Source organism: Copadichromis virginalis, linkage group LG20 (assembly GCF_057382275.1).
Source record: "Copadichromis virginalis isolate Kocher_CV1m ecotype Utaka linkage group LG20, C_Virginalis_male_GT1.1, whole genome shotgun sequence".
NCBI classification, from domain to species: Eukaryota; Metazoa; Chordata; class Actinopteri; order Cichliformes; family Cichlidae; genus Copadichromis; species Copadichromis virginalis.
The window spans coordinates 34,289,578-34,309,551 of record NC_140637.1 but is presented as its reverse complement, the minus strand read 5'-3'; the positions used below and the strand labels follow the sequence as shown (position 1 = coordinate 34,309,551).

At 47.2% G+C, this 19,974-nt stretch overlaps 1 protein-coding gene across 1 annotated transcript; it reads right to left on the bottom strand.

The window, feature by feature from the left end:
* Positions 1–963: 963 nt before the first annotated feature.
* ptk6b (PTK6 protein tyrosine kinase 6b) lies at positions 964–19,888 on the bottom strand. Its single transcript, XM_085442753.1, has 8 exons — positions 19,274–19,888; positions 6,927–7,048; positions 6,312–6,472; positions 6,018–6,183; positions 3,925–4,086; positions 2,546–2,727; positions 2,314–2,467; positions 964–1,323 (listed from the first exon to the last, which is right to left on the bottom strand). Exons 1-8 carry the CDS (start codon positions 19,678–19,680, stop codon positions 1,130–1,132), a joined length of 1,548 nt encoding a protein of 515 aa, XP_085298879.1. The 5' UTR covers positions 19,681–19,888; the 3' UTR covers positions 964–1,129.
* Positions 19,889–19,974: the final 86 nt, after the last annotated feature.

Here is a 19,974-nt window from a genome sequence, read left to right as displayed (position 1 = left end):
GAAATGACACGATATCATGACGTGGTGGGGATGGTGGTGGTGGTGATGATGTTGGTGGTGATGATGGTGGTGGTGATGGTGTTGGTGGTGGTGATGTTGGTGATGATGGTGTTGGTGATAACGTTGGTGAAGATGGTGATGATGGTGGTGGTGAAGATGGTGATGATGCTGGTGGTGTTGATAATGTTGGTGAAGATGGTGGTGAAGATGGTGGTGATGGTGATGGTGGTGATAACGTTGGTGAAGATGGTGATGATGGTGGTGGTGAAGATGGTGATGATGTTGGTGGTGGTGGTGTTGATAATGTTGGTGAAGATGGTGGTGAAGATGGTGGTGGTGGTGGTGGTGGTGGTGGTGATGATGGTGTTGGTGATAATGTTGGTGAAGATGGTGATGATGGTGGTGATGGTGGTGGTGGTGATGATGGTGTTGGTGATAATGTTGGTGAAGATGGTGATGATGGTGGTGATGGTGGTGTTGGTGAAGATGGTGATGATGGTGGTGATGGTGGTGGTGATGAAGATGGTGATGATGTTGGTGGTGATGGTGTTGGTGATAATGTTGGTGAAGATGGTGATGATGTTGGTGATGGTGGTGGTGGTGGTGATGGTGATGATGGTGTTGGTGATAATGTTGGTGAAGATGATGGTGTTGGTGATAATGTTGGTGAAGATGGTGATGATGGTGGTGGTGATGAAGATGGTGATGATGTTGGTGGTGATGGTGTTGGTGATAATGTTGGTGAAGATGGTGATGATGTTGGTGATGGTGGTGGTGGTGATGATGGTGGTGGTGGTGGTGGTGATGGTGGTGGTGGTGATGGTGATGGTGGTGTTGGTGATGATGTTGGTGGTGATGTTGGTGATGATGGTGTTGGTGATAATGTTGGTGAAGATGGTGATGATGTTGGTGGTGGTGATGGTGTTGGTGATGGTGTTGGTGATGATGATGGTGATGTTGGTGAAGATGGTGGTGGTGGTGTGAGTCAGCTGCAGTCTTTGCGGACTCTCGGTGGTTCTGCTCTTTGAAGCGCGTCCTCACTGAAGAGCTCTGCAGTCGCTGCTCTGTGTCTGCCTCTCTGCTGCCTCTCTGCTGCCCCCCTGTGGCGCTCCATCTGTACTGCAGCAGTTCAGGGTTGTGCCGTCTCTAACTCATACGAGCTGCACTCCAGTTTGACCCTCAGTACCCTGAAGTCGGGCCGGTCGGCCGGCTCGGTGCTCCAGCACCGCTTCATGATTTCATAGAGAAAGTCTGGGCAGTTGGGCGGTTTGGGCATCCTGTATCCCAGGGTTACCTGCTGGTACACTTCCTGGTTACTGTAAGCTGAGGGAGGAGAGGAGGACAAGTGATGAAGAGCGCTTTGTGTTAGCTCAAATATCTGCAGAGCAGCTGAGCTGTGTCAGGCAGCAGCTCTGTAAACCCTCACCTTAGTGTGCAGTGCATCTCCATCACACAGTGACACGCCAACACGAAATCAGACAAACCTCACAAAGAAGTGCACCTGGACTCTGATCCCGCATAAAAACGGGTTTACCCAGAATGCACCGTTTGGTGAAGTTTTCAGATCAAACTTCAGGATACCAGCACTTCTCTGTGCTCCTCTGTGTCTGATAGATCATCAGAACTGGGCTCAGTCCTCAGACTGACGGGAGTCCTGCAGTGGGACTGAAACTGATCTGAGAGCAGTTTTTAATCACAGCTTAAATGTTTTTCATGTGGAGATCTGCTGGATTTATGTAGCTTTGGAAAAGCTGTAAGTGCCTCATATGTATGTGAAGGCTGTAATTCTGAATACGTAGACAGTATGAAAGTCAGATAGTGGGAGTGGTCAGCTGGCTCGCTCTGGTTATTTATTCTGGTTACTGCAGAGATTCATAAAGTCCACATTTATGCACGTTTAAGGAACTCACTTATCTCTTTTCCTTGTGCAAACCGGCCAATCGCATTCAAGCACACGTGGACTGTGACATGAGCAGAGTGTGCAGCTAGAGGGCTGCACGTGTTAATAAATACTGCACGAGCTGCGAGGTTGGGGGGAGGCCACCGTTTTTCACCAAGCGCTCCTTCAGCTCCTGAAACACAGCGATGCAGCCGCGGCGCTCGCTCAGCTGTTACAGTAAAGTTTAACGTGCAGGCGTCCCTGAGAGGATTTAAAGGTTACTCAAGTTAGCAGAAGTTAGTCTGACGTGTTCGCTGCATCCAGATGAGCAGAGTCAAGCTTTTGGGATAATCACGATTATTGTGATAAAGCTAAAGACACACACGTGACGATCAAGACATCAGTAATTGAATGAATCTCTCTCGTGGACTAACCTGGGTAAGGAACTCCTCCACGGGTGATGATCTCGTAGAGCAGAATGCCAAAAGACCAGACGTCGGACTTGATGGAGAACTTCCCGTGGCTGATGGCCTCGGGAGCGCTCCACTTGTAGGGAATCTTTTTGTCTTCTGAGATGTAAAACGGCTCCTGAAGGGAAAAACAAGACTCTGCCGTCAGAGCTGAGCCGTGCTCCACTTAGAGATCGACAGCTCCTCCTCCGCTTACCTTGATGACTCTGGCCAGGCCGAAGTCGGCCACCTTGCAGATGTAGTCATGTCCCACCAGGACGTTTCGAGCCGCCAGATCTCTGTGGATGCTGTTCATCTCCTCCAGATATGACATCCCATCAGCCACCTGGCCTCCCATGTCAACGAGGGATGCGACGTCTTGTATTTGGCCCTCTGGACCTGAGTGAGAGAACGATGCAGATGAAGTGAGTGCGCCGGTAAGTAAAAGGTCTGAGTTTATCGAACACCCATCTCCTGCTGCTGATTCAGTGGACAGTGGCCCCTTCCCTCCCCACACACAGTCTGACTGTCTCCCACTCGTCAAGCCCACCTGTTGAACAGAAGCGCCTCTCCACCCAGTCATGGAGGTCCATCGAGTTCCAGAAGCCCGACCACGGGTTCTGGAACTCGATGGTTCTAATTCTCCACCTGAACGTCTCTGGATCAGCAGATGGAGCTGCTCCACTGAACACCAGAAACTCCAAACCACCATCAGTACCTGCTCCAGATTTCATCCACTCAGCAGCTGTTACAGGAGCTCGGTGCTGCATTCACGAGCTCCCCTGAGGGTCGGATTTCACAGGTTGGAAATCGTTTCTCAGATTTAAGTGAAAATTGATCATGTGTTTGTATGTTGATGCTCAGCTGCGATTTCCTGACAGATAATGATTTAATATCGCTGTCTGCGTGTGGGGAAACTAGCTGTTATGATCATAATGAAATGTAAGCAGAAAGGAGTTGCACTAAGTTTCATTCTAAACAGAAGAAATAAAAAAATAGATATAAAAATGCAGTTACAGCGTTAAGGAGATTTTAATGAGATTAACGCCGACAGCATTAAAAAAAAAATCTAGGTGGGAGATATCACCAAAGGTGGTGGAGGATAACAAGGCTAAGCTTCTGGGGGACTTCGTGACACACAGCTGCTGGACGACCAACCAGACACGGTGACCGCCGCTGGGACAGATGTGGAAGATGGACAGATGGTTCCAGCGGTAAGAGGAGGGTCAGGAGCTGTAACCCAGAAACTGGGACCAGATCACAAACATGATGTCTCAGGAATATAAAATTGATCTCAGATATGTGAAATCTATATCTGAGATATAAAATCCATCTCTGAAATATCTCCCTCCCATACGTTTGTGACTTTGCTGAATATAAATATACGTGTGTAGCTATCTGGCACGTTTCCGAGGCTTTGCAGCAGCTGGCAGTTTGACAGCTGTTTGTTTCCCTGAGAACAGACAGAGAGCGCCCCCTGCTGACCGCCCGCTGAGCTCGATGCTGAGGCTGTAACCATAATCAAAGCCCTCGCTGTCCAACGTTACACAGCACACTGAACTCTGATCTTTCACTGGAAACAAAGCTGAGGTTTACTTCTGAGGAACTTGAGCAGGCTGCCCTTCTCCATCAGCTCGGTGATGATGTAGTACGGCATGGTCGCCGTGCACACGGCGAACAGCGAGATGAGGTGACGGTGGCGCAGGCGCTTTAGGATCTGAACTTCCCCGTGAAACTCTTTGTGGTTCAGCTCCGAGTCTGAGAGCAGGACAGAAATAAAACGGCGAAAACAGACAGACGAGAAAAGAGGAAGACGGGTGAGAGAAATGACCTGAAAGGCACAACAACTGTACTCAAAGGTGGAAAACATGACACTGTAATTATAAAGAGAAATGTGCCTCTTGTCTAGATTGTTGTTGGATAATAACAAAGACTGTATTAAAAAGATGATCAGCACGACGCTGGTGGATCATTCAGCGTGTTACTGAAGGACCAGTTAATGACTGGGGTATACGAAGACATTTAGAGGGAGGCGCGCTGAGATTTCGGAGACCCCTCTCTGAGAAATGCTCGGCTCCGCCTGAGCCGGATGTTTCAGGAAGATTTCTCTTTCCTGATTTTGAAGCTGAGCTTTGAAAGCCTCACTGAGCAGCATCTCAAATTAAAGTCCTGAGAGCCTGACCCTTACTGTATCGTTGCTGTAGGGCTCAAACATTTAAATGTACCGTATGCAAAGCAGACAACAGCGGGAAACAGCCGGTTGTTTCCATGGAAAGTACTATTGGATAGTTTGCCCAGCTTATCATGGAGACCAAACACCAAACACGAGCTCTGCTTTAGAAAAGCGGCGCTGGTCTCCCGCAGCATCGCTTGCATATGCAAACCTGCGGAGCGTGCGAGCGCCTCTTTCTTTGTGATGCTGTTTGAACCGATCCTCGGAAAGAGCTCGAGTGGCTCGTCGATGTCGCCCTGAAGTGCCTCTCACTGTCAGCTGACCAATCACAGGCCGGCCCGTCCTCATCTCCTGCAGCCCCTGCTTCACGGCACGGAGCTGGATCAGAAACGGATGCATGACAAGACTCAAGCGTCTAATGTCACCATAACTTTGCATATTTCTATCATCTTTGTTTCAGTGTTTTAACCTGAAACATCAGCTGCAGGTTCCAGAACAAGAACATTTCTAACGTGCTGAGAAGTTCACCTGCAGCTCAAAACCTGCCCGGAGTCACTCATGCCAGACGTTTCACACTTTATAACTCAAGCGGGAGCCTGCTCCTGCTCCCGCGCTCATGCTCCCGCGCTCCTGCTCCCGCGCTCCTGCTCCCGCGCTCATGCTCCCGCGCTCATGCTCCCGCGCTCATGCCCTCACGTGTAAACCTGCGTCGGGTGTCCTTGCGCCCCGCGTTGAGCTGATCAGGCTGACCTTCGGATCACGTTTAAAGTCAGGTGACGCGTTTTTATTGCGGCAGCCTGTAATTCCGTCTCTTTCAGCCTGTACGCCGCCATTATTCACACGCCGGGTGAGTTTCCACGCTGGGGCCCTTTCCCACTTTCTTCCTATTTTGGCCACACTACATTGTTACTCTTGGCCTTGCAGGTGAGATGCGGGCACTACGGTAACCCTGCAGGTTCAGAGGCTCCGACTGCGGCGTGACGCACATTTATCCGATGCCCAGGAACGAGACCGGGCCTGTGGTCCAATCACATCGAGGGAGGGATCTACAGCTGGAAGAAGACGCATTTCTGGAGCCGCAGACTATTTGATGACTTTTTTGTCTTTTATGTCCACCTGAGTGTAATTTTCTGTGGGTTTTGGGTTGTTGGATGGACAAAAAACAAAACCAACTTGTGTGTCTGTGAAAGCATCAGAGGCATCGTTCAGCATGTGTTCACATTTGTCTTTGAGTTTCTCTCCATCCTTATGATGTCTTATTGGCCGGAGGTGCTGCTGTTTCCGGAGGAAGGAAAACTCTCACTTCCTCATGACAGAAATAAAATTCTTCACCGTGTGTTTCGTTTGTAATGTGCTGTCTGCATGAGGGTCAGCGTGCTGTCCTCAGTGTTTCCACAGCCGTGTTTAATGTTTTCAGTCATGTTACAGCACTGAATGAAAGGCGGGGGGCGGGGCTAATGACGGCTTGAAAGCGTTTGAGCAGACTTGTGTTTGTGAGCAGCAGAAAATAAAATACCGCTTTTCAGGATCTTGATGGCGACGCTGATGTGGTTTTTCCAGCGGCCGCGGTAAACATCAGCAAAGAAGCCGCTGCCCAGCTCCTCCTCCAGCGTGAACTCCTCCTTCGGGAGCTCCCACTCGTCCACCGTGAAGTGGTTCAAATCCTGGGTTTCTGGCCTTTTCTGATGGAGGAAACAGAAGCGTGCACCTCAGACATTCACATCCATGCAAAACTAAAGGCTGCTCCCGGGCAACGGCCCCGTCACACAGACAAGAGGAGCGAATAAATGATGGCGGTATGAAGACTCACCTTCTTGCAGGGCTTGCCCAGCTGGCCGGTGGTGTTGAGGCTGTTGGCGCAGTAAAAGTCGACCACGTCGATCAGCGAGCTGAAATGATGCTTGGGCTCGATGTGGAAACCATCATCTCCTTGGTGGATCTTGAAGTGCTTCACGCGGCTGCCGGATCGCACTACAGGAAGACGGACGGAGTCAGAGACGAGTCTCAACAGGACACGAGACCTCATTTTTATTGCTACGGTTATTTTTTATTTCTGCTGTCATGACCTCAGAAAACAGAAGCTAAACATCAGTGGAAAAAGCACAGCTCTCAGTGATAATCTCAGTTATAATGAACACTGCAGCGCCGGCTGCAGAAACGATTAACCAATCAGCTCCCTGATGAACCCAGAGACTCACCTGGCTCAGGTGAAAAAGTGTCAAAATCACAGCCCGTTTAACGCTGTCTCTGCTAGGCCTGGTTTTTATTGGCTGATTCAACCTGTTACCTGTCGACAGTATCCACCTTTGGAGCACATGTTCACTGCATCATCTCAGTGCTGACATGAGGAGGATTCGTTAGAGCCTCTGTTGGGGTTTTCTGTAGCCCCTCCTCGTGCTTGTAAAGGCCCTCCCTGTCCACTTACCTGACAGGACGTATCCGATGTCGTCTTTCTCGCTCTGCCGGACGAGGAAGGCTCCCTCTTCGTTTCCTGGGGCCATCAGGTGATTTTGGGCCTCGAAGCGGCTCAGCTTCCCATAAAACCATCTGGATCGAGACAGAAAGATAATTATCAGGAGCTCGCTGTGCAGGTTCAAACCTTCCGCCTGATGTTGTACAGCACGGACAGATGCTAGCTAACATTGGGCTCTCATTAAACCTGCGGCAGTGACCTGAGGCTGAAAGCTCAGTCAATTAAAACATGTCTTTAAAGAGGAGAGGATGCATGATTCCTCTGCAGTCTGTCGTCACAGGTTCAAATCTGCGACCATAACAATGAACAGAAGTAAATAGTCAGAACTACCGTCCACGTCCAACCACAGTGACAACAGTTTCCGACGGCTTTGTTTGCATCATTTGCATCTTTTCATTTTTATGGTTGCAGATTTGAGTCTGTGGTAATAAAGAGTGCAGACAAAGACACTCCTGTTTCAGCTCATTGAGGTCTGCAGCATTCGTTCATGCACAGCTCTCTGAGCTCTGCACTTCGGACCGTCGCAGCCGTTCAGTTGGAGATTTGCTGCTGCGCTTGGATCGTTGTCCTGCTGATGAGCCAGTTTGGTCCAGGCTGTGGGACAGACGGCCTCACACTGACTCCAGCACACAGTGGTACAGAGGAGTCCACGGTCCGCCGAGGAGGTGTTTGGCTTCCTCCTTTGTACAGATGCAGCTTTACAAACCTAAGCCGTGCTCCTGCAGCACTTCCAAACAGCTACAGTCATTCAGTTTGTTTCCAACTGTGTTGTCATGCCCTTTAACCTACTCCTGTGAGGACTGTTGTGTTAACACATCTGAATGTTTCAGACCTGCACACTGCAGAAACCTCTGCTTCATGCTGTGGGCGTGGAGAGGTGGCCTTAGTTTCTCACTTGACTGAGTTAAAAATTTACACAACAATAAATTTTAAACTCCTGCAGGATGTAAACACTTGAGATGAGGTGTGTCAGTTTACTGTTTGGACCGGACCCTGGTGTTTATTATTACCTTCTTATTATTCGAAAGATTCAGGAAAACAGAGTTTGAGTAAAACTATGTTAGGGTTGTAACGTAGAGTTCGGTGGTCTTAAAGAGGCATCGCTATGAGCTGGATTGTAGAGACTGAGCACCTCCTCCAACAGCACCCCGTGTTCTTAAAGTAAACAGCTTTACAAAATAAAACGACCGCGCTCGTCTGAGACCGGACGATACTGGAGACAGCTCCTTCTTCTTCAGTGTTTAATGGCAGCTGGTCCTTGTACATGCAGTGCTGCCATCTTCTGTCTTACACTCTTAAATCTTACTGCTTATTCCTGCGTCTTTCAGGATCTTACAAAGCTTCAAACGACGCGTCGACTATTAAATTAAATTTTGATAGTCGACTAATCGTGGCAGCCCTAGTAAACCGAACCGGTCCTAGCACTGAACCCTGTGGAACTCCATAATTAACCTCAGTGTGTGAAGAGGACTCTCCACTTATCGAACGCTGCCCCGGTCTAACGCTGCCAAGCACAGAGATGAGTGTGCGTGCTGATTTTTCCCCATCAGTAAATGCTGTGATGGCAGCGAGCTAAGGCGAGTAACTGACATTAACTTTCTACAGTAACAGCTAACTGTAACTTTGAGCTCGATAGCATCGTCAATCAAAACTGCTCCCAGCAAACACAGATGTTTACGTCAGCGCTGCAATTTCCACCAACCAAACAACTTCTACTGTTACAACTTGCACATTACTTTTCTCAGTTTATATACGCCAACTTTTTGGAAGTTACATGTCTACTTTTTAATGCACAGGTACAATCACACAATCTGCACTCTTCTAATGATTCTAGATATTCTTAACAATTTAAACATCGTTCAGTATCCTGCTCTGTTTGCACACTACAACCTGGGTTTGCCACTTATCTGTAATTTAATCTTAATAACTGTGCAGTACTCTGCTTTGGTAAATACCGGTGTCCTGTCCTGTTTGTATGTGTTTTTTTGCAACCAAATTTCCACTTGTGGGACAATTAAAGGATTATTCTATTCTATCATGTCCAGGTGAGCTTTACCGACCCACAGGTATACGGTGTACACACTGCTCCCTGAGCTGCTGGACAACATACATGGCATACAGCAGGGTCATGTGACAGAGCCTGCGTTTGAGCTGCACAGACACTCCAGCAGAAGGATGATTGCTGATCGTGTAACAGCTGCCTGGGCCACTGACGGGCCCTCACATTGAACAGTGTTTGATATCAGCTAGGATTTGATTTCTAAACATTTTGCCACTGGCTGCATTCAATTTAGCTTCTTCCAGTTTCTCAGTGTTGGGAAAGAGTTCACCACGATCATTTACTGGAACCTTTAATGGATCTGAGCCCAAGCTAATCCAGTTTGAATGGCCTCTGCTTTCTGTTCAGTCAGCCAGAAAAGCGAACAGTACTTTCTGAGGTGAGAATCGGCCTTTAGGTTTGGACCGAAACTTTCCGAGATTCAAGCGAGACATTTTTATTTGATTTGTTCTGAGTCTGATTAAAATAACCAGGACATGAATCAATAATGAAACTGATGTTTGGCTGCAGCTCTGCTAGGAAAAACCAAATAAACCACATGAGTGAAAATATGCTGCTCAGCTGCGAGCTGGAAGGCTTTGCCGAGGAATGATAACCTAAATTTGTACACATGCCGTTCATGCTTTAAACAAAATTATCTATTCATGTCCACATGTTGTGTTCCTTTCACACTCTGGTTTGGACTGCATGCTGTTTGACCTCACGGCTCTAAGCTTTGGCTGTGAAACATTATTTAATCTGAGAGCCGTGTGACAGTTTCAGGTTTTGAAGGTCGCACATCTTTGCTTTGTGCCCTTGCAGGATATAGTGATGGTAAAGTCAGTACTGAGGGTTTATTGGGAGAGCAGAGAAGCTCTATAATTAAACGGAGCAGCTGGTGACATACGGGAATAGCCACACTTTGCACACTTCCCATTCTGCTGAAGCAATAAACTGTGAGTGAGAACGGCAAAACGAGAAGTGGTGAGCTGACCGTCGGTGTGTGCGTCCCAGTTTGCATCACAGCTGAAACACAAACACGGGCTGGTGTGATGTAAAGCTGTGACATTTCTCATGGTGCTCACAGCGTACGGCTCAGTCAGGATCAATAAAGCTGCCGCAACCACAAAAATAAACGAGCAGCACAAAGTGCGACGTTATAAAGACGAGCAGCTCGCTGGGGTTTTATCACACTGTAAATAGAAGATGGATGTAACTTGTTTATACGTTCACATTTTGAAGTCTCAGTCCATTTCCAAAGGTGAACACGTTTGGATGAGTGGGTGGAGCGCTAGGTTATCAGCTGATGCTATCTGGGGCAGCACAGACTCTATGGGAGCATCACTCGGACACCTGCTGATCCATAACATCCAATCAAAATACTAGAATTTCACTCTGCAAACTTGGAGCTCCGCCTTCTTGGATGTGCTGTTAGTACTGTAACCTCACAGCAGCCATAATACTGGTCACATGATGTCATTAATAACTCAGAGGTCCGACTAAAAGCCTAGCAGACAGCTAACAGCTACAGCTACAGCCGCCTGTGTCACCTCCACCTGTCAGTCAATGAGGCCACGCCTCATTAATGCAAACTCGAAGAACAAAATATCTCCAGGGACCAACAAGTTTGTGCATCAGGCCGCAAACATGTTTGTTTCTGCTGCAAAGTGTTAACATGAGAGACTCGCTGGAGCCCCTGCTGGACGTTACAGAAACTGCAGCCTTTGAAGCTTCAGTTTTTGTGTTTTTTAAAAGGTCAAAAACATGATAAACAGCATCCAAATATTCATATCAAATGTTAAAAAGCTGAGCATTAATAACATTTAACCTTCATAATGTGAACTGTTCATTTTTTCATCTAAAGCAGAGCTGTCAAAATCCAGTCCTCGAGGGCCGCTGTCCTGAAGCTTTTCCAAAGCTGTCCCAACACGTCGGCTGCATCCTCCGGAGGCCGCATTTGAAGGCCGATTACGTCACAGCCAGGCGACGAAGGCTGTACCAAGTTGTCGACTATTTCAAATGCGTCCTCCTTTTCCCTGAATTTGAAGGATGGGTCAGGTGTGTCCTCACACCTCACCCAAATTCCAGTTTCCAACAATGGCGGCGCTACTAAGTTTTAAAATTATTCTCATTAATCTTTCTGGCCGCAAAATAAACTTTTAACATATATTAAGGGGAGAAAGTAGCTGTGTAAACATCAAATATCTGCTCAGTTTATCAAGACATCGCATATTTGCAAAAGTGTGCGCCGACGTCTTTGGAGACGTCTGTTACCCACCCGCTCGATAGCGAGCCGGGGGGTTCAATGGTCACTCCAGCCGGCGAGAGCAGCGGACTCCCGGCTTCATCGTTTTCAGACCCCCACTGTCTTTCGCTACTCAGGTTAAACATGATATACGTCACTCGGAGAAATTAAAAATGTAATTGTTTGCCTTTTTTCAGTGTTTTGTTTGTTCCGGAGTAAATCGGTTTGGCTGAGATCAAAGTTATTAGATTAAATAAAACTTTATTAATCCATCACGTGGGTTCCTCCGGGATTTTCACACAGCTGAATAAACGTCAAACAGAAAACTGATTAAACAGAAGAGTGAGACGGTCGAGAGTTTCCTCCAGTGTCCTGTTATATTTTAGACAGCACGGAGCAGACGGCGAGTTTATTAAACTCCACCCACACAGCGGTGACGCAGATCTGAAGGCTGGACCGTCCCATTTCACAGCCTCGCACTTCCGGCCTTCTCGGTCTTCGAAGGACCCGGCCCACATAGAACGCGAAGGCGGGCCCTTCGAAGGACACAGCCGACGTTTTGGGACACGGCTCATGTGTCTCTGCTGCAACACACCTGGATACAATTAGTAGGTCATTACCAAGACTATGGAACCTGACTGCATGCCGAGGTGGCAACCCCGAACCCTACTCAAGTAAATTTAAATATAAGTGTTTGTAAAAAAGTACTTTTATTGCACCGTGTTCAGTCAGTCATGAGCTGCTGTAACATGAATGAAGTGGCTGAACTGCACCTCAGCATGCGGTTCTGTAGAGTCGGGCTAATGACCTACTAATTGTATCCAGGTGTGCTGCAACAGGGACACATGGAAACGTTTCAGGACTGCGGCCCTCGAGGACACCGGTGACCTAAAGCGTCTGATTAGCGGGGCTGCTGTTTAACCCCCCATGCTGACTGCCTGCATCTTTTCACAGAAGTGACAGGAAAGCAGAACTTACAGAAACTTCCACTTTTAGGCAGAGCTGTAAACAGGACGCACATGCACACTTCACTGCAGTAGAAAACAACCGTTTGACTCCCAAAGTGTCTTTTTACAGCGCTCTGCTTCACTGCTTACCTCAGTTTTACTAATGCGATAAAGGATAAATGTGTGATAAAGGTTAAAGGAAGCGTTTACAGTGCTGCGAGTTCCTGGCAGGTAGGTGGACAGTGTGGACTCTGGCTGATAATAAAGGTGTTACACTGAAAAAAAGGCCATGTTGGATTTACTTGATTCAATAGTGGCTCAGGGGGTTGGGAATCGCATCTGTAACCGGAAGGTCGCCGGTTCGATCCCTGGGCTCTCTGTCCTGGTCGTTGTGTCCTTGGGCAAGACACTTTACCCTACCGCCTACTGGTGTTGGCCAGAGGGGCCGATGGCGCGATATGGCAGCCTGGCTTCTGTCAGTCTGCCCCAGGGCAGCTGTGGCTACAACTGTAGCTGCCTCCACCAGTGTGTGAATGTGAGAGTGATTGAATAGTGGTATTGTAAAGCGCTTTGGGTGCCTTGAAAAGCGCTATATAAATCCAATCCATTATTAATAGTGGACATTGGTTGCACGCAAACAAACAAGTTAAATCAACACAACTTATTCATATTCAATAAATTTTGTGTTCATAAAAGGCGATTGAAACATGTTTAGATGGAGTAAGTTGAGCTCTTGGAATATTTTAATCCTCCACAATGTCATTTTATTTCAACACTATTCAATAACTTTTAACCCAGTACTAGTTGGTCACTTAAATACTACACGTTGTCTTCATATTACATAATGTTCAACAAAGTCTAGAGTCTGGTTACCATAAAAAGTGAATGGATCTACAACAACTACCATCCTGGTCTTTATCCTGGTTGCAGGGGGGCTGGAAATAACCCTGAAGTGATAGTTACAGGGCAGGGTACACCCCGGACAGCTCACCAGTCTATCACATAGAGACAAACAACCCTTTGTGCCAGATTGTGGGTTTGAACCAGGACCTTCTTACTGGGAGACAGCAGCACTAAGCACCATGCCACCAATACAGGCTCATCAGAAGTAGGAAAGCTATGATTTCAAGGCTTGATGCAGAATTTTCTTTACGTTTTTGCCCTTGACAGGTTAAACCACAGTAAGCAGCAAACACGTGGTGGGTGTGTAGTTGTCTGCCTCTTATAACTCCAGTGATTTTCCTGCAGTTTGACATCTCAGACTGGGACACATTGAAGGCTGCTTCTAACAGCTTGGACGAGTTTACGGACACTGTCACCTCCTATATCCACTTCTGTGAGGACAGCATTGTGCCATCACACACCAGGGTGAGTTATAACAATGACAAACCCTGGTTTACTCCTAAACTCAAAAAGCTGTGGCTGGAAAAGAGAAAGGCGTTCAGAAGCGGAGACAGGGACTGCTACAGAGAGGCCAAGTACAGGTTCACTAAAGAAGTGGACATTGCTAAACATCAGCACTCTGAGAAGATGCAGCAGCAGATCTCAGAGAATGACTCGGCCTCTGTGTGGAAAGGTTTTAGGAATATCACAAACTACAAGCCTAAAACCCCCCACTCCACTGATGACTTGCTCTTAGCCAACACCCTTAACGACTTCTACTGCCGTTTAGACGAGCCATCAGGCAGCCTTCACACCTCCAACGACCCCAACAATAGAGACACTTTGGACACTCATTCCCCCACCTCTCCCCCCTCCATAGAGCCATCACCACCTTCAAACCGTTCACCTTCAACACCCCCCTCCTCACCCCACACAAAAGAGGATTTCACACCACCTCCTCCCACCACAACTCTTCATATTCATGAAGCAGATGTGAGGAAGCAGTTTAGGAGTCTGAATGCTCGGAAAGCTCCCGGCCCAGACGGCGTGTCTCCTGCCACCCTCAGACACTGTGCAAACGAGCTGGCCCCAGTGTTTTCTGGCATTTTCAACTCCTCACTGCAGGCATGTCATGTGCCTGCCTGCTTCAAGTCCTCTACCATAATCCCTGTCCCCAAGAAACCTAAGATCACTGGACTAAATGACTACAGACCCGTGGCTCTGACATCTGTGGTCATGAAGTCATTTGAGCGCCTGGTTCTCTCCTATCTCAAGACCCTCACGGCCCCCCTCCTGGACCCCCTGCAGTTTGCATATAGAGCCAACAGGTCTGTAGACGACGCCATCAACATGGCCCTACACTTCATCCTGCAGCATCTGGACTCCCCAGGAACCTACGCCAGGATCCTGTTTGTGGACTTCAGCTCTGCCTTCAACACCATCCTTCCAGACCATCTCCGAGGCAAGCTTTCCCAGATGAATGTGCCTGATCCCATCTGCCGGTGGATCACTGACTTCCTGACGGACAGGAAGCAGCATGTGAGGCTGGGAAAGAATGTCTCGGACTCCCGGACCATCAGCACCGGCTCCCCTCAGGGCTGTGTTCTTTCTCCTCTGCTCTTCTCCCTGTACACCAACTGCTGCACCTCCACCCACCAGTCTGTCAAGCTTGCAGATGACACCACCGTTATTGGACTCATCTCGGACGGGGATGAGTCTGCCTACAGGAGGGAGGTTGAACGTCTGGTGTCCTGGTGCAGCCACAACAACCTGGTGCTGAATGCCCAGAAGACAGTGGAGATTATTGTGGACTTCAGGAAGCACACAGCCCCACTCCCCCCCATCATCCTGACTGACACCCCCATCACCTCTGTGGACTCATTCCGCTTCCTGGGTACCACCATCACCCAGGACCTGAAGTGGGAGCCCACCATCACCTCCGTCATCAAGAAAGCCCAGCAGAGGATGTACTTCCTGAGGCAGCTGAAGAAATTCAACCTGCCAACACGGACGATGATGCAATTCTACACTGCAATCATCGAGTCCATCCTCACCTCCTCCATCACCGTGTGGTACGCTGGAGCCACTATCAGGGACAAACAGAGACTGCAGCGTGTTGTGCGCTCTGCTGAGAAGGTGATTGGCTGCAGACTCCCATCTCTGCAGGACCTGTACACCTCCAGGACACTGGGGCGTGCAGCTCGGATCACAGCTGACCCTTCTCACCCTGGACACAGTCTGTTTGACCTGCTCCCCTCAGGCAGGAGGCTCCGGTCCATTCGCACCAGAACCTCTCGCCATAAGAACAGTTTCTTCCCCTCTGCTGTTGGACACATGAACAATAACCATATGACTGTTCCCGCCACTAACACATGACCCTACGCTGTGTCACTGCATCATTCCATGTTTGGCACTGATCACCACCTGCACTCATGTATATATCTTTCAACGTAGCACTCTTAATTCTTATTCTCATGTATATATCTCATGTATATCTCATGCACATATCTTTCCACGTAGCACTTTTAATTCTTATCCCTACTTTTATTTTTTTCCATGTCTATTTAAGTGCTATTTATGACACTATGTTTGCACTGAAGCACCGCAGCAATTTCCTAATGTTGTAAACCTGCTCAACATTTGGCAATAAACCCCATTCTGATTCTGATTCTGATTCTCATGTGATTTTGCGAATTTCATGAGTCCAGCAACGAACCGCTCTTACTAGATTGTATGATGTCATCTCAACAAGAACAAATTAAGTTGTTGAATTTCATGCAGATGCTACATGATTTTAGGGCTGAACGATATATCGCATTTGCGATAATATCGCGACATGATCAAGTGCAATTTTCTAACCGCAAAGGCTGCGATTATACTGCGATTATATTATACAATTCATGGGCTGCATCCTCCTGAGGCCGCATTTGTAGACCGATTACGTCACAGCGACGCGCCGAAGGCTGTCCCAATTACTACCATATCCCAGAATTCATAGCGCGGCCCAGCCAAACTCCAGTTTCCAGCAATGGCGGCCGCTACTGAGTTTTAAAATTACTCATACTAATCTTTCTGGGTCACAAAATAAACTTTTAACATATTTTCAGGCGAGAAAGTAGCTGTGTAAACATCAAATATCTGCTCGGTTTATCAAGATATCCCATATTTGCAAAAGTGCTTCGACGTTTTCAGAGGCGTCTGCTACCCACCAGCTCGACAGCTAGCCGGGAGCTCGAGGGTTACTGATGCGGCCGAGAACGGCACAACTCCCGGCACATCATTTTCAGATCACCGCGGAGTTTCGCTGCTCGGGTTAAACGTAATATATAAGTCACTTAGACAACCTAAAAATGTTATTGTTGGGCTTTTTTCAGTGTTTTGTTTGTTCGTGAGTAAATCGGTTTGGCTGAGATTAAAGTTATTAGATTAGATAAAATAAAACTTTATTAATCCCCCGGGTGGGTTCCTCCTTGGTTTTTACACAGCTGACTAAACGTCAAACAGAAAACTTATTAAACAGAAGTATGAGACAGTCGAGAATTTACACCAGTGTCTGGTTATATTTTAGATAGCAAGAAGCAGACGGCCGAGTTTATTAAACTCCACCGAGACAGCGGTGACGCTAATCAGAACTAGACCGTCCAATTTCACGCCTTTAAACTTTAAAGGCGTGTTTGTGTGTGTGTTTATACAATTGCTATTATGTTTGCACTTTGTGTGTAATGTTACTGACTGCAGAGATCAGTAAGATGTGTGTATTTTTTATTTATTAGTTTTATTTATTTAATATTATTTTTTAATTGAATGACTGTCTAGTAGTTCACAGATGTCGAAAAACTGAGTGTGGTAAAGCCACTGATTTTTTTTTATGTATATTTCTGCAATCTGCACATTGTACTGACTTTCATTTTAATGTTTACACCAGGGTTCCTTGCCAGCACTTTATGCTCAGATGTTTGTAAGCTAAAAATAAACTATTGTGTATGTTCAAATATACTGTTGTGATTGAAGAAGTTAAATAAAAATGTCAGTCATCAATTCATGCATCACCTCATGTCATCATAACAGAGGTCTGTCTTCCAGGAAAGAACAGTTTAAAATTAATGTAATATAGTATTGGCCATACTATATGATGTATTGCTTGTCTTTGTTTAATAATACAGAAGACAAAGACCTTAAAAAATAATCGCATATCGCATCGCAATCGCAATATTGGGGCAAAAAATCGCAATTAGATTATTTTCCATAATCGTTCAGCCCTAGCAAGAAGCAGACGGCCGAGTTTATTAAACTCCACCGAGACAGCGGTGACGCTAATCAGAACTAGACCGTCCAATTTCACGCCTTTAAATTTTAAAGGCGTGTTTGTGTGTGTGTTCAATTGCAAATGCAAAAATCGCAATTAGATTATTTTCCATAATCGTTCAGCCCTACATGATTTAATTACGTTCACCATAGAAACATGGAATTATTTAGTTCAAATTACAAGTTTGGATCTTATGCATGTAACAACCACCCAATTTGATTTTGGAGGTCGACTCACGAAATTCACAAGATCACATTAGATGGGTTCAAATCCACAGTGTGGTGAAGTTTGCAGTGGGTTCTCTCTGCGTACTCTGGTTTCCTCCACAGTTAAAAGTCATGCAGTTGTAAGGGTAACTGGTTATTCTAAATTACCCAAAGGTGTTGAAGTGCAAATGGTGTTTGTCTCTGTATGATTGACTGGCGACCTGTCCAGGATGTACCCTGTCCCTCTTGCCCTATCACTTCCGCAGCCCAGATAAAGCTAAGAAGATGGGTGGATTGGAAGTTGCTGTAAATCCATTGATTTCTTTTGGTTGAACATTACGTAATATGAATACAACATGTACTACAGACATAAGTTACCTTTCATTCATTCAACAAGATTATCATTGGTGTAACAAACAAATATTTTACTAGTTCGTGTAACAAGACTGACTTTTGATGTGCCAAAGTGTTTAAACAAGATAAGACGGATTTAAATAAATTTAATTAGACTAACGTGGTGCAAACATGTTGATTGAACAAAAGTCAAATTAATTGAATGTTAATGTTAATATTATGTTAAACCTACACACATATATCGTGTTGACACAACACAATCAAGATGGATTAATATAACATGATTTGTTTAGATGGAATATAAGTGGCAAGATAAAATTACGTTCATCCAATGAATTTTTTTTTTGAGTGTAATGTAACAACCACCCAATGTCCTTTTTTCGGTAAACCAAAAAAAGTAGAGGCGGCTACTCGACTTGACTGAGGCGGACGTCTTCCTCAAACCAAAGCGCGCGAGACTGAAATCCCGGTGTCGCGGGATTTAATATTGCGATATTATTGACTTCACTCAAACATGATATGAACAACTTAATCTAGCTCTACACTATATAGTTACACTTAACGTTAAAGCATGAGGCACTTGTGTTAAATACACGATGCTTACATAAATCCACGAGCTGGCCAGCCCCCTTTTTTCAGTGTACACATCCTGATTTATGCATCTGCAGCTGGAGGCACAGCAGCCTCGTGAACATAATAAAAAACGTGATTCTGAATGTGAATGAATTTCTGCCTTTAAGCTGGAAATCTTCTAGCTTTCCTGTCAACACCTTTACCTGTTCAGTGACATATTAATAGGAAATTACTGTGACACGTTTTCAAAGTATACACTGAATGTACTTGTACATTCTTGAAATACCACTCTGCTGCACTGCGTCACATTTCCAGTGTAAACATTTAGAAGCTTGAGTGTCTTCCTGTTGTACTGACTTTATGATGAATCATATGATGCTGTGTAAATAAAGGTGCCCCAGTGTGGAGGTCATTAAATCCCCTGCAGCTGCCTGCAGCATTAAATCAAATCATGGATGATTTTACTGCCGCACTTTGTGCTGAAGCCTTGCTCCTGTTGGGTTTGAGTGTAAACTCTGAGTTGGACAGGAGAGGCTCACAGATGAGACACCTGAGCTGTCTACACTCGGGGCTGGATCAGGTGTGTTACCCCTGAAACGATCCTGGAAATGTCCTACTCCCTCTAAACACCTGCTCTACTACAGACACGCCGCTCACGTGCTTCTGTCTATCGCGGACACCGGGATGGCCCTCGGAGCTCCGAGGTCAGAGCTGCTCTCTGGGAGCCGTCAGAGGAAGCTGCACTCACGGCTGCACGTTGATGGACTCTGCCCTCGCCAGGTAGTTGTTGGGGACGATGCCCTGCGCCACGACGTGCCCGTTGCGGTCGATCTTCCGCGCCGTCCACCAGTCTCCGCTGCGGCTGACCACCCTGAACAGGTCTCCCTCCTGGAAGGACAGCTCCTCCTGGTGCCGGGACTCGAAGGGCCACATGGCCGTGTAGATGCAGCTACCCTCGGAGGCGGTCTCCTTCGGGGGCTTCGGGGGCGGCGTCGGGGCCTGGGGCTGCTCCCCGTCGCTGCAGGTCCCTCTCCGTCCTCCTCCATCCTCTTCTTCACCTCCTGCTCCCGCTGGCTGAGGAGCCTTCTTGCCCGTGAGGATCCTCTCCCACAGTGACTGCAGGCAGGGGCACGCTCTGCGCAGACACTCACCCATAGGTGACCACGAACGGCTCCGCGCGCGCTGTGTCTCCGCAGCTCGGCTCAGTCAACCCGCCACACCTGTCCGACAGGTGCAGAGCAGGGAGCGCGGAGAATGTCGGGAATGCCTGCGCAGGGAACGGTGCGGTGAAACTGTACTGGGCGAGCCCACGGAGGGACTTCCTTTAGTTACAGAAACCACGGGAGCCCCGCCCCCAGAGGGTGTCATCAATCTGTTCGTGCGCTCTCTCTCTCTCTCTCTCTCTCTCTCTCACACACACACACACACACACGCACACGCACACGCACG